At 46.0% G+C, this 15,010-nt stretch overlaps 1 protein-coding gene and 1 pseudogene across 7 annotated transcripts in view; both read left to right on the forward strand.

Moving 5' to 3' along the window:
• Positions 1–15,010, forward strand: part of LOC101321628 (kinesin-like protein KIF16B) — a 278,548-nt gene that overhangs the window by 179,875 nt on the left and 83,663 nt on the right. For all 7 annotated transcript variants that reach the window (XR_002174849.3, XR_012326207.1, XR_012326206.1 and 4 more), the window contains exon 23: positions 12,412–12,534. Coding sequence is in view for 2 of the 7 variants with exons in the window: in XM_019927579.3 (XP_019783138.2) it covers positions 12,412–12,534 (123 nt within the window). In the remaining 5 variants the exon portion in view is untranslated. The remainder of the gene's footprint in view (positions 1–12,411; positions 12,535–15,010) is intronic.
• On the forward strand, positions 178–12,400 carry LOC109548710 (uncharacterized; annotated as a pseudogene).

A 15,010-nucleotide genomic window follows, 5' to 3' on the forward strand; every position in this document is an offset into this window, starting at 1 on the left:
GAGCTGCTGCTCCGCTCAGCCCTGTGCGCGCTGGTTCTGAATCCCCCAGCCTCCGTGGGTCTGCTCCGCGCTCTGCCCCTCTCTGGGCTACAGGAGGTTCAGATCGGCTTTGGTGGGCAGAGCGTTTCACTCCTGGGCTCTGCAGAGAGTCTCCTGCTCACCGCGCTTACCTACAGCAGACACCTCTGTCGGTAGATGTGCTGGGACCTCCTGTGTGTCCTGACGTCCAAGGCCGATGCCGCCGCCTGCGCCAGCCATCCTTTGTTCCAGCAAGATCTGGTCCAGCTTTCCCTTGATTGGAAGGCGGAAATCCCTGATTTAGTTTTGGTGAACGGAGTTCAGTTGTCATCCAGGTTCCAGAATACCTGGTCGACCTGATTTATTTCCTTCACGGAAACCTGGACGTGGACGCCCCGTCTCTGGTGGAGGTTCAGCTCTTGCTGTACACGGCGGTCAGAGTCGAGGGTGGCTCTGGCCCAGGCCACTGCCAGCCGCTGGTCCTTCTCAACACCCACGTCGCCCTGGTGAGGGAAGACGGCGTGTTCTACCCTCAGAGCGGCTCTCCGAGCTCGCCGCTTCCAGGGACACGGTTTGATGTGGTCAGGTGCCGAGCTTTAAGTGAATTCAGGTGTCTTGTTGTCGCAGAGATGAAAACAGCATCCACCATCAAACTCGTCTTCTTCCCGAAACTCACACCCACCAGATTCAGGAAGCAGTGTCGCCCAGCACCCTCAGGAAGCCCAGAATGTTCAGCTGCTCACCAGCACCTGTGTCCGGAGGGCGGCCGCAATGGGGCCCCTGAGGTCTGGAAGCTGACCCTCACCTCTCAGGACGAGGCTCTGTGCCTAATCGCACACTTGACGAGGCTCTAGGGAGGAGACCTGTGAAAATACTCCACGTATTTTTTGAGATCTTTCATAAAATAAACATGATGAAAGTCATCCAGGGCTATGTCTATCTCAGTGTAGCTAACTGATCTGAAGCTGGAAAAATGCAGGCCTCTATAAATTGAAAATGTAAATATTTTAAATATCGCCACTGAACTAAAAATAGGTGATAGTAGAGCACTGATGAAGTATCTTTATCACCACCTTGCTTCACTTTCTTGAACGTCAGCCGTGTAAATCGGGTCCTCATTATTTGTGAGGTGCTGGAAGCATTTCACATTGTGCTCGTGTCGACCTGTGCTTATGTGCCTTGGAGTCTATTTCTGCTGGACACTGGCAGGCGGATTTGTGCTGCCTGAAAAGGTGTCTGTCTGGTCTGGCAGTGACCCTCTCGACGTCCTCGCGTTGGCCAAGGTTGGGACAGCTCTGCCGCAGAGCACGTTAGTGACACATCAGGCTTCCCTGGAGGACCTGGGGGTTTACAGCGCCCTCCCCTCCCTGTAACACGTAGGATGTAGGCAGCGCCCCTGCCCTGTGGGGTCTTCTTCAGGGCATTGCCTTTTCCCTCCTCCCTTCAGACTCTGGACTGTTCCTTTCCAGCCTGTGACTTCAGCTCCTCCCTCGTTGGCTTAGCTTTCACTGCCCTTCCCCTGGGCCACATGCCCCCAGTGTGCCAGGCCTTCCTCTGAGCTTTGGTGGTCCTCTCCTAGAGAGACTCTTAGCCCCGGTGTAACTTCCCAGGCTGCCGTGCGCTATCTTATCAGATAGAGACCACGTCGATGGCATCCGGCGCTTCCCTGGCGGCCCTCCCGCCTGCCTCTCAGCTGGCTCACCCTCCTTCACCTCCGACCACGGGGGCCTGCTGGCCTCGCTTCTGAGAGCAACTCATGGCCGTGTCTGCCTCAGGTCGGGCTCCTCTCCCCACCGGTACCACCCAGGAGCCGGCTGCCCTCCTCCTGGAAAGAGGCTTGAAGCTGGGCTCTCAGAAATCTCTCCCTTCTCTGGTTGACCCCTTCCTTTGCCCCCGCTGCTGTTCACATTCCTGTGCGGAGTCGGGTTACACGTTTTGTACTGGTGTTTTACTGCATCTGACCCTGGGTTGCTCCGCGCACCTTCTCCTGTTTCTCAGTTATGAATGTCCTACTAGCTTCCAGAGTCTCAGGAGGAAGGGGGCCACCTCCCCCTGTCCTTCACTTCAGCCAGGGTCACGGCAGCTGCGCTGCAGTGCGTCCGCGCTTAGCGACTCGGCCGTTCCGCTAAGGCCTCCGTTTTAGCCTGGCCTGCGGGGGCCACTTTGTGTTCTGGTCAGATATTTACATAACGTGCAATATAATGTTGTAGCCCCCCTTCACTTCTGTTCCTCGTCCGTGATCGGGCCAGTGCCAGGGCTGACCCTTCCAGGGACTGTCCGTCTCCCTTTGGTCAGGAAATGCAGGTCTTCCCTCTCTTCCCCATCAGCGCCGACAACAAGCTACTGAACTTGCTCCAAGTTTCCAGCATTGGTTTTCCTCTCCCCAGGTTCTGGGGACATGAGCGGGGAGAGGCAGGACCCGGGAGAGTGCATCAGGGTCCACACTGCTGGCCGCAGCCTGGTTTGCGGTGGCCAAGCGGAGCTTTTTGTCTTTTTGAGGTGATAGAATTCAAGTGTTTTTCCCTTTTCATGTGAAGCCCTTTTTACCTCTTCAGCAACACCCTCTACCCCCAATACACACAGACACACACACACACACACACGCACCCTATTGCCTTACACGTGGAGGCTTTTGAGTCTGCGGTAAGGACATGATTACAGTCAGTTCGCTTGTCACATGCTTGGCTGGTGGACCTTCTACCACAGAAAAAATTTCCAAAATGAACCACAATAGTCTTCTAATATCTTATCAATAATATTTCCCCTAATTTAAATTGAGTATTTTCTCGTGTGTTCTTGATAAGAAGAACGGAATGAATGATCATGAAGAGTGGAGAGAGTGAAGTTTAAGATGTCAGCAGAGGGATGCCTTGGTTGGAAAGGAAACAGTACATAAGCAGTTCAAAATTTTAACAGCGTGATACGTATTAAACAGACAGACCTGCTCGTCCTCATAGGTGAAGAAGCAGAATCCTACTGTGTTATCAATGATGTTCTTTAATTTTGTCCGTAGATGGAGCACACAGCGAAAGTGGGCATTGCATACAGATCATATTATCGGTTATGACTTGTTCAGTCTGCTTTACGGTCCAAGTGGCCCGAGGTGAGGGCTGCATTCTGCTCTCACTACAAAACAGAAGCAGCTGCCTCTGGGCAGTTCAGATTTCACGTGTCACTTCTTTTCACCTAAGCATACTTTTTACCTTGAGATCAAATACGGTCCTGATATGAGAATTTGATTTGCCATCATGAAGTGAGTATTAAGGTGGTCATGATGCCTGGAGAAGCCAGTGGAGTGGTGTGCGTGCCCTTGTCCTCCGTGGCTTCAGTCCTAGGGCCTCTCTGGCTCACGGGCTCATTTTCGGGTTCTGAGCCGGGACACTGCGTCAGCGGAGCAGGCGTGGCAGCCTCAGCGTCCAGCCTGAAGTACCGTCTTCTCAGTTGTAACGAGTTCCTGTATCAGAAAGAAATAGATTCATACACACTTTATTATGTGGCATCTTGCACTGTCGTAATATAGGCGTAAGCTTGTTAATGCGTTCTAGACAATACCTCTTTGAGGCCTTTTGAAACAGTGATTTCATCTGAATTTGATGAAAATCCATTTTGCTCACAGCTGCCTGTTGTGCAGACTTGTGGTTGGCAGGGTGAATTTATTTCGTCTATGTTGAAACACATTTCAAAACAGTTTGTCTCCCTGTTCCCATTACTTAAAAAACTGTGTGTGCATCCTCTGGAGAGAATGCTTACGCCTTCCAGTGGTCGTAATTACAGTAATTTTTATTTACATTCTTTAGACGAGTGATGAATTACAGCTTTGAATGATAAATAGATTAGAGCACTTTTATTAGTGCTTCTCAGATGGCCTTGTCGGACAGACCAGTTTCTCATGAGGTCGTCTTGTTAATTTAGTTACACAGCTTCCGCTGTTCCCTTTAGTTGATACTGCTTCCTTCCCTAACGTACCTTTTGTGATGTCCTATCAGTCAGCTGTTGCCAAATAGCAGGCAACCCTCGAAATTGTAGTGACGCAACAAGAAAAAGCTTTTATTCCTCACTGATGGTTTGCAAGTAAATCGAGGCAGCTCTGCTTTAGGCTAAGGTCATCTGCAGGTCAGCTAGTTCGGTCTGCACCACCTGCCTCATTTTGGATCTACGTGGAAGGGGCAGTGGCCGTATCATGTCGATGACAGAAGCACGAAAAGGCAACCGTGCGTCATGTCTGCTAACATCCCCTTGGCCAACGCAAGTGACACATGCAAGTCCAAAGTCAAGGGGCAAAAGGCAGCGCACACTCCATTCACCACGAAGCCATGGCAAGAATATCTGCTCCTCCTCCTACGGCTACAAGGGAGAGAGAATTGGGACCACACCCAGATGCATTGGGTCAGGGTTCCCAAGGTTCTAGTGAAGATAAATTCAGATCAAACCTGTAGGACCTCTCCCTTCTGGAAGTACTGAGTCCTAGTTACTAGTTGAACTTATTTTCCAGTTCAGTCTTTGCTTGACACCTCCACAGGCTGATCATCACCTGCCTCTGAAGCAGTTTATCCATTGGGATCTGCTCTCGTTAGACCGTCGTTTCCATAGTCTTCCTTAATGTGGCCTCCATCTGCAGTCCGTCCGTCTGTGGCGCCCTCAGTCACAGAGTAGAACAAGTCTGTTTCACAACTGTGTTATATCACAGCCCTTCCAAGAACACAGTGCGCTCTCTCTCTCACCTCCTCGGGGTTTTCTTCTTTTTTTTTTTTTTTACGGTACGCGGGCCTCTCACTGCTGTGGCCTCTTCCGTTGCGGAGCACAGGCTCCGGACACGCAGGCTCAGCGGCCATGGCTCACGGGCCCAGCCGCCCCGCGGCATGTGGGATCCTCCCGGACCGGGACGCGAACCTGCGTCCCCTGCATCGGCAGGTGGACTCTCAACCACTGCGCCACCAGGGAAGCCCCAACGGGGTTTTCTTCTTTACCTCCAACACTCTTTGGTCCCCCTGCTGGTTCTTACACAACACAGATTCCAAACCACACCGTCTAGTCTCTTTTTAAGGATGCACCCTTGTAATTTTTAAAAAACCTCCTTTATAAGGAACGGAACGGAATACGGTTGGTGAGAAGGAAAGAGATTCTATTATAAATCACTACTCACGTTTTCTTCTTCTGCCATCTTGTTAAAACCTTCTGTTGCTGAAGATGCAGTGGACTGCAGCGGTAACAGCCCTGACCACCCTTTATATTGTGGTTTACAGCGTGCAGAGTTCTTTCCTGTGTATTGTTTCTTTGGAGCCCCACAGTGATCCTCCCAGGATGGGCGAATTGTTATCTATTTCCATTTTGTATCTGAAAGGATCACTGATTGGGAATTGGAACTCAAACCCAGACCTTACTCCAGAATGTATGTTCTTTCCACAATGCCAGAGTCACCTTCTGGTCATGGTTATTCTTGACATTGCCTGAATACATTTTTTTGTTGTTGATTTGTTTTTTTCGTAGGAATGAATACTTGATTGGAAGAACTATTGATTTTTTTTCTGACTTGTAACTTTTTTCTTGGAATTTCTAGACATTAAATATTATTTCTCTTTTTATGAGTTTTGTTTTTCAAGAAGTGCCTTACAGGTTTCTTTGCCATTCCATCGTGTCTTCGTACGCCTTATGTCTCCTTTTTGCTCTCTACATTTTAGCTCTTACAGAAGAAATGCCTGGGTATAATCATTGTGGCAGTACAGTACAGATAACCTTGTGTGCTCGAAGTTGCTCCTTTAGTTGGAAGATTAAACAGTATGCTCTACAGAAACCTGATAAAGAGAATCTCCACCAATCCCCTACCCCCACTTCAGTTTTGCCTGGACCTGAGAAATTAGTACAGTTTGAACCAAAACTAGGGCTCAGCAGAAGTCAGTGAGTGACGATGAGTAGTATTTTTCTTGGGTCATTAAAGACATTGTAGAACCAGGAGGGAGATCAGCTGGTTTTCCCTCCTCAGGTCCTCAACTGCCTAGACTCATGTTTGGTAACGAGAGCCACATGACAGCTACTGCCACATTCGTACTAGACCTGTTATTTAGTCTTTTTTTAAATCATCCATCTAACGATGGGTTATCCAGAGACAATGACCATTAAAGTTCTTTTTGGTCTAGAGAAAGATGGGGACATTTTTAATAGCTTCAGGCTGAAACATTCATCAGATCATTCAGTATTTCCAAACCTTGAAACAATGTTGATCAATCAACTCAGATCTACATGGATGAAATAATCTACTTTTAGTGAGAATCACAGATTCGAATTTACTGGAAGGCCAGTAAACTCAGGATATTCCACAAGCATTTGTATCCAACACAATTTGTCATTTTCTGGGTAATTTATCCTTGATAACATACAGATATAGATACATATCAAAAGGAAAGAAATACTCCTTTATTTGAAAATCCATATTTCTGTTTCCTGACGTGCGTCTTTTAAAGTCACTTTAAAATGAGATGCAGTTCATGGTGGTTCTACCTGTCGGGCTGTTGTTAAGTCCTGACCCTGACCTGGAGCAGGTAGGTGTGCCATGTGTCTTAGCAAATCCAGGTCAGTTGTTGGTACTAAGCCTTCAAAGGTGGTGTGGGACTAGCCCCGGTCCCTTCACAGCACAGGCTGGCTTCGCCTTCTGGAGAGGAACGCAAGCATGTCTTGGCTTTTTGCCACATTTGTAACGTACATCTGCTCACACAGGTTACCTTTATGCCCCATTTCCTGTGACGTGGCTCGTATTTGAGAAGGTGATGGGTCCTCACCATCTCTGCCCCAGACCCCCGTTTTCAAACTGCTGGGTCATAGTAGGTGCTTGATGCAAATAGCTCTAATTAGAACTATGACTGTGGCATGTGTGGTTGAAAAAAGAGGGATTAGAAATATGTGCTATGCTGGGAACAGAGAAAGGGGAATTACTAGTTTTTGCTAAATCTGATAAAAACCCAGGTTTGCCTGTAGTTTAGAAGCAAAGCTTGGATATTTGGCTAAGAGATCAGACGGCCGTCCTGAGCCCTGACCTTGTCATGGTTAAAGCATATACTGAATTCAGCCATCTGGTATGTAATTAGAGCATTTAGGGGAGAATGTTGATGACTCCCTTTGGAATCGGTTCACTCTGTGCCCTCTGCAGTGCCGACAGTGATCCTAGTGGATGTTAATGCTGCTTCCTATTAATTTTCTTAATTTGCTCCTTTTGAAGGAGACAGCCTGAGTAGGAAGAGAAGATTCTAATCTGAATATTCAAAACGTAGCCTGTGTTCTGTCTGCTTCTTTAGGCTGAGGACTGGACTATAATATTTCCACACCACTGGAAAAATAGTGAATTTGTTGACACAGGACATTGTTTTGTTAAAAGCTATCAGAAAAATATTTCTCTGTATCTTATTTTAAAAGATTTTTTTTTTTTTAAAGAGGACCATTTTTAAAGTCTTTATTGACTCTGTTACAGTATTGCTTCTGTTTTATGTTTCTGTTTTTCTGGCTGTGAGGCATGTGGGATCTTAGCTCTGCAACCAGGGATCGAACCCACACACCCTGCACTGGAAGGCGAAGTCTTAACCACTGGACCTCCAGGGAAGTCCCTAAAAGATATTTCTTATGTACAGGAATGTAATCCAAGTTACTAATTATGTACTTTTCCTTGACTTTTTATTTCTAAATAGAGCCAGTCTGTGGTGCATTTGAAATTCCTTGACCGGTCCTACATATTTATCCAGATCTCCTGCGAGACGTGCTTCCAGACATACAGCCTTTCATGTTTCTTTACCTCCTAGCATGATGTGTCACCAGCTTCCCCTTCCAAGTTTAAGAAACTGTGACTGACTCCAAAATAAATAATTCCATAGAAATTTAAAAACTCTCATAAATAATGGGATATATGATACAGCACACATTTGCTTGTCCGCTGTAAATCTCAAGATATTCAAAATATAGCTCCTTTCAAATAAAAAATAAATTTAGGAGACATTTGTGTTAGTTTTCCTTCCTGCCCAACATAAACATAGTTTAGGAGAACGTCAGGAACCTTTCACAGTATATCCTGAGAATTCGACATTTTTCATCAAATGTCAATTCAGAACATAGTGTCTAAAAATTACGTTGCAGCAGTGATGTGGTGGAAGCACATACTCTTCATTTTTCTCTATACTTTTGCTCAAATGTCTTCAGATCCCTGGCTTATTCTTCAGTTATTCATTTCTGCAGGTGTTCATTTCTCTACACCTGTTAATATTCAGTTAACTGTGAAATCAGTGAGAGTGAAGTAAACTGTGGTCCCAGATGTGGGAACTCTGACGATGTTTCTAATCCCCAATGTGCAGAATAATGAAGAGAAATATCCTCTTCTCAGCAGTGGCTTCAGTTATTCTTCCCTGTCTGGTCCTGAGTGGAGCAGTGGCTCTTGTGTACCACCTAGAACTGTTTCTTGAGGTACACGTGCATGTGCTGGGATGTAAAGGGCCGTCCTGGATTTAGGCGAGCGACATAATAAGATCCAGTGTCTCCTAGGTAACTGGTCTCTACGTAATTCATATACCCAGTTAAATTATCAAAGGCAGTGATTTTTTTCTGTAAGGGATTTATAAGCCTATGCATCAAACAACTTTCTTTTCATTAGCAATTGATTTCACAATTACGCGTTCTTAAGAGAACTTTCTAGTCTTAAAATGCCTGTGTGATAACCAGACCATCAGTTACAGTCTTAACCCCCTTTGAAAGTTGACCTATGAGAAAAGAAGGTTAAGGTAGCGTTTGCTAACGTTAGCGTATAATCCATCTGGAGTAGAAAAACCTTGTCTTTGTTTAAAACTTAATGCAGTTGAGAAAAACTAAAGGTCTTAGAAGTTACAGATACTTTGTCAGAGTTACTTTGTATTCCCAGGACCTGGCCCTGTGTATGGTCCATAGCTGGCGCTCTGTAAAAGACATCGATGTTTGATTGTATATCCTAAGGGCGCCTATAGGGAAAGGTGTTTAGAAAGTTAAGTCTCCACTGCTTGGTTAACAGTGTACCTGGGCGGTTTTGACTGCAGTTCTTCCTCAGGGAAGTTCACAGTATTTGTATAGCAATATCTGTGTATATGTTTTTCACTCAGTGACCCCCATCATAACTTTCTCATCCTGCTGTAATTATCAGTTTACTTGTCCCACAGGGCGGGACACGGCCTTGGTCACAGTTGGGTTCCTGCTACATAGAGGAGATTTGGGAAACATCGTGCCCATTTCCACTGACGACAAAATGGAGGTTCAGAGAGGGTGGGTGACTGTCCGTCAGAGACCAGCTCCGAAAGCTCGGATTGAATTCTGAGTCTCCTCCAGGTGACGGCCATGTGGAATCCAAGTCCCTCTTCTGCAGTTGCTTCAGGGAAGCAGACAGTGGTGGAGAATCCACCAAGTGTGTTAAACGTGTTGGTATTGTCCTCTGCACCTTGTTGAGAACCGATAAACACATGTGGTAACACACTGTTCCTAATCGATTGGAGGGGAACAGTTTTTCCTCTCCCTCTCTCCCCATCCCCCCTCCTCTCTGCACCTACTCTGTGCCAAACATCGGCCCAGGTATTTCTTTACTTTCCTCAGTGAACTAAAGGTTTATAGCGAGGGCACCCTTTCTTCTGCCAGAACGAGCCTTCTCTTCCTCCTGGAAAACTCCTATTCATCCTTGTGTACCCGGCTGCAGAGCCCCTTCTCCATGAGGCTTTCCCGTCCCCTAGCTGGGGTTGCTGCCTCTCCATTTAGGAGCACCAGACCCCTAGGGCTTTGTTCTAGCCCAGCGGCACTAACAGCACTGCTCTGGTTTATCACGCTGTGTGTCGACCGAGCCTGAAGGGGAACAATTTAATTGCTCTTCTTCCTTCCTCCTTTTCCCCCTTCTTGCCCCTTAGCGGGTAGCCCGCAGCTGTGCAGAGAGAGCTCCTCACCCAGTCAGCTGCCACAAGGGCCTGTTGTTCTAACCTGTAGGGAGGATCTGGGAGTGGGTCTTCTAAACTAGTGTTACCGGTTCTTGCTTAAAAGCCTGACAGCGGCAGCCCTTCTGCTGAGGTTGTTCTAAGCTCCTTTGCGCTTCCAGACACCACAGCTCTCCACTCCAACTCCACACACACACGCGCACACACACACGCACGCGCTCGCACTGTAGCAGTGGAGTTCCCAGGTGATTGTGTCACATGTGGAAGAGAGGTTATGTTCCTACTTGAAAAATACAGTTACAAGCATGACATAGAAGGTTTCAGAGCTAAGGCAGCAGAGGACTGCATAGCCAAACCATGGGCTTTGAGGTCAGAGACATTTCTTAACATTAAATATGTTTGTTGAAAATAAATAAAAGCACTGGATTATTTCTCTGCCTTTTCACCTTCAAATAGATAAAAATATCCCATGTTTCGGGAGATGTCTACATTCATAGTAATTTGGAAATAGTACTCTTAGTGGATTGCAAGGTCTTTGGCAATACATGTATCGAGAAACTCTCTTTTTAGGGATTTCCGCTATGGTTTTTTGACACCAAGGACAGCTAAACAGGTGCACCGCTGCAATAAAAGGAATGGTTCTTGTTTGGGGTAACCAGCCACGCAGTGAAAAAGTAAGATGCTCTAAAAGGCTTTGGTAATTTCATATCGTGCCAGTGTGTTTACACTGTCAGCTCGATGAGAGCCGCCACCTGAGGCAAGTCACGTGCCTCCATGTTGTCCAGAGCCCTGCGCTTTCCCATGCGCAGCAAACCTGGACCATCCATGCTACCCCTGGCCGAGGATCCAAGGGTCCAGGACCCCTTTCTGCCTGAGGGAAAGGGAGCTTGTTGCCCCTGTTGTCTTTTTGGTCAAATCAGTGAGTTTAGTTGTATAACCATGGGTTTTCCGTCTTCTTAAATTCTGTATATGTTAGCTCAGTTTATCTCAGGTGGATGGACTTACTTTAAAATTTCATGAAAGGTACTGGGTGAGGTAAGTCAGGCAGAGAAAGACAAATATGCTGTCACTTATATGTGGAATCTAAAAAATAATACCGATGAATCTACATACAAGACAGAAACAGACTCATAGACAGAGAAAGCAAACTTACGGTTACCAAAGGGGAAAATGGGCGGGGGGACAAATTGGGAGTTTGGGATTATCAGCTATACACCACTATATATAAAATAGATAAACAATAAGGATTTACTGCATACACAGGGAACTATATTCAATATCTTGTAATAACCTACAGTGGAAAAGAGTATGAAAAAATATTTATAACTGAATCACTTTGTGCTACACCTGAAACTGACACAACATTGTAAATCAATTCTACCCCCATTAAAAGTTTTAAAAAATAAATTGATAAATAAATGTCACACTAGCAGTATAGTGGTGATGCATGTGGGCTCTCTCGGTTAGCCTGAGTTCGAATCCTGACTCTACCACTTACCTCTAAGTTACCTAAACTCTTAAAATTTATCTAGGCTCTGAGTCCTGGGACTCTTCATCTGATAAATTGGGTTCATAATGGTTCCTGCCTCCTGGGGGGGGTCATGAGGATTAAACAAAACGATGCACATAAACTGTTCAGCACATTCTGGGTAATAGTATGTATTCAATAAACGCTAACTATAATTATGATGCTAACTATAAATATGATTTTAATTATTTTATTACTGTTACTGCTTCAAAAACACATCTTCTTATGTTTCGTAAAGCCCTCCGTTAGTGTTAATGATAAGGATTGTTCAGAGATTTCCTTCCCTTTACACTCAGGAGAATTCCCTTCTAATTTTTTTTAATGCCTATTCCTCAAGCCCCTCCGTCTTCCCACCATCCAGACCGTAGACATTTGTCAGAGCCCAGTTGATTATTAGTCAGATGGAGCCTAAAGGAAACACTGGGGATTCGTTTTAATTGTGGTTTAAAGAGCTTTCCACACTACACTGCCTTATAAAAATGCCTGGAAGTTAAAAATGAAGTGCATTTGAATAAAATCTCCAGCTTTAGAGCTTTACGCACAGCAGTCTGGTAGTCTGTGAAGAAAAAAGAAGTTGTTCAGTGATCAAGACTTTTCAGAAAAGAATCTGGTTTATACCAGACTTTTTTTTTAGAGTCAGGATATGTAATCTGTCCTTTTTTTCACTTGTTCCTATAAATTGGAAGGAACATCAAAGCCAAACAACATTTGGAAGCGCTTTCGCCCTACCTTTTTGGAATGGTATCCCTAAAGAAATGGTCTTTTGTCAGGAGAGAGACGTAGCGTTTCTCTTTCAAAGGAAACCATCATTTTTCTAAGTAAACTCTACTGGTCTGATGCTCTTTTCTTTGCTTGAAACGCGTTTCCTCCGCCTGGCCGGGCGGGGTATTTGCAGTGCAGTGATCTTGGTCTCTCTCTTTGTTCTCCCATCTGATGTGCCTTTGATAGCGGATGGTGTCTCGCTCTTTGGGAGCAAATCCAGACAACCTGAAGGACCCCATCAAAATTAGTATTCCACGCTATGTCCTCTGCGGCCAAGGGAAGGACGAGCACTTCGAGTTTGAGGTCAAGGTAAGTGTCCCTTCTTTACTCTTCTGGGGGATGGAGGCTCGAGCCTCTGCAGTGCTGTCTTTTCTCTACATGGAGCTAAAGCTACATATGAACGTGTTGTTTTGTACGATACTGGTCATGCCCTTCTTTAAACCAGTACGTGAAAGTCTAGGCTGGAGCACAGGGAGGGAAGTTATCCCATAGGAGGTAGTGGTGGCTGGGGAGTCCGGCTGACATGGAAGTTACTGTCACCTACCAGCCCCACAGGTAAGGTCACCAGCCACCCCAGATCGCCCAGGATTTTCCTGCTTTCGGCACTGACAGTTCCACACCTCGGGAACCCGTTTGGTGCCAGGCAAACCAGGACAGTTGGTCACCCTACCATGGGCGTAGGCTCAGTTTTTTAATCTATAAAAGTGGGAACAATAATATTTATGTCACAGGGATATTAAGTGCATATAAAGTGCCGACTCCAGTGTTTGGTAGATAATAAAGGATACATTATAGCTGTTGCTGTTATTTCTACTGCTATTTTCATTGTTTTTGTTTCTGTTGTTCATAATTAGGAAGCTTTCCTAATCTGTTTACACATTATTTGATTTATACAGCTTTTCAGGAAGAGACGTGCCTGTTTCCTTACCTCATACTTCCCCAAATACTTCCCCTTCATCTTATTTCTAATTGACTTCCATTGACTCATAACACTTCATTAAATACTGCTGGCCGCCATCCCCTCCTCGAGGAATTGATGGTTAATCACACGTCTTCATTTTCGAGGGTAGGCGAGGGTGTTGTATGGCGTTCACTACGGTCCCCAGTATCTGTCTGCCAGGGGGCATTCCTAGAGGTGCTTTTGGTCAGATAAACGCCAGAATCTGGATGTTGAGTTCTTCAGACTTGGATTCTACTTTGCTGAGTGACCCAAAGTCTTTACCTCCTCTGAGCTTCAGTCCCCTCATTGGTAAGGTGAGGAAATTGGGCCTCACCAGTGGTTTCCAGATTTCTTTTTCGCTGAACAGTTTGGTCAGGGAGTCTCGTAGGAGGAAGAACACTGTAGAAGCAGATAAGCGTGAGCTGCTTGCTGTGGGGGGAGGAAGGGCGGAGGGATCCCGAAGCCATCCCCCCCCCCCGCGCCCCCGCTGCTTCCCCACTTCCTGGCTGCACCTCAGAGGAGCCCCTGGGCTCGGGGGGATCCCTCCCCTTAGGCACAGGCGCTCCTTTTCAGTCTTCCTGGAGAAACAATGCAAATAACTTTCCTGATTAATCAAGGTTTTAGATTCTTATTTCTGCCTACTGAGCGCCCCCCCCCGTTGTTTTTTAACAAAACGTGCACATTCATTTATATCTTTGAGGTTTCTGTTGAGAAGACGTGATTCCTGTGTGCTAGTGTTGGTGGTTGAATTTGGCCAGATTCTGCGATTTCTTATTAAAATGTTGCACCATGTCTGTGATCCAGTGCTTCTGCTCCTCCTGACCTAGTGCCTGATTCCCTCCCAGTTTCTTTCGTCAGCCATTTGAAACTGTGTGTGTGGAGAGTTCCATTTATACATATTGAGAGACAGTTTCCTAAGGCGTGTTTGTATTATTTCCATATTTTTAAATTAGAGGATAAAGACTGGCTTTCACCAGTTCAGAATTTGAATTCTTCAAAACACAGAAGTCACAGCACTGGAGGACATGCAATGATTTTAGTTGGTACATAGATTTATTTCCATAGATAAATGTATTAATAAAGTATGACTATTAAATCGATTTCATGCATAGAACTTAAGTCATGAATAAAGAAGATACTTAATTTTTTTTAACTGAGTTGATTTAAATAAAAGTTGCAAGCAAATTATAGACCTGGCCGTATGCCGATCTGGCTAAAATTGTGAAGATGCAACCGTAAAGGCAAGTTAGAGAAACCACATATGGGAACTGTCTGGCACCTTTCAGAATCTAGGCTGGCCCTCTCTGAACTGATCGAAGCCCTGTCTGAGAGCATGTCATTGTTCTGCTTCCTTCCGTTCTCATCCCAGGTGTTGCCATCATTAGCACCAGGAATCGACTGTCAGCATTTGCCTGGAGAATTCCTGCTTTTCTGAGTAGGAAGGGCCGCCCTGTGCATTTACAGGGAGGAGGGCTGATGGTCTCACATTCCCGTGGCGGGTGGAGCACCCTGTCAACAGAAGCATCAGGGGCCAGTACTAGAAACAGAACCCCTGGGAATATACTGTCCCGCCCTTAACAAAATAGACAAAAGTAGCCAAGCTCCAGCAGAAGCGTAGCTGTCTGAAAAGTGCTGGGGGAGTGTTACTCCTCCAGGTGACCTCACTGTGCCTCATCTGTGAAATGGGGCTGAGGAAAGCCGCAGGCTGGGTTGGTTTGAGGACTGTAGGAGCTTTTGTACGTGAAGTGCCTGGAACAGTGCCGGCCACATCCTAAGTGCCGCATAGGGTGTCGGGAATGAGGGAGATTTTACCCTTGGAATCCCCTTCATGACGTTCAATGTGCT

The sequence above is a fragment of the Tursiops truncatus genome, chromosome 15 (assembly GCF_011762595.2).
Source record: "Tursiops truncatus isolate mTurTru1 chromosome 15, mTurTru1.mat.Y, whole genome shotgun sequence".
Taxonomy (NCBI): domain Eukaryota; kingdom Metazoa; phylum Chordata; class Mammalia; order Artiodactyla; family Delphinidae; genus Tursiops; species Tursiops truncatus.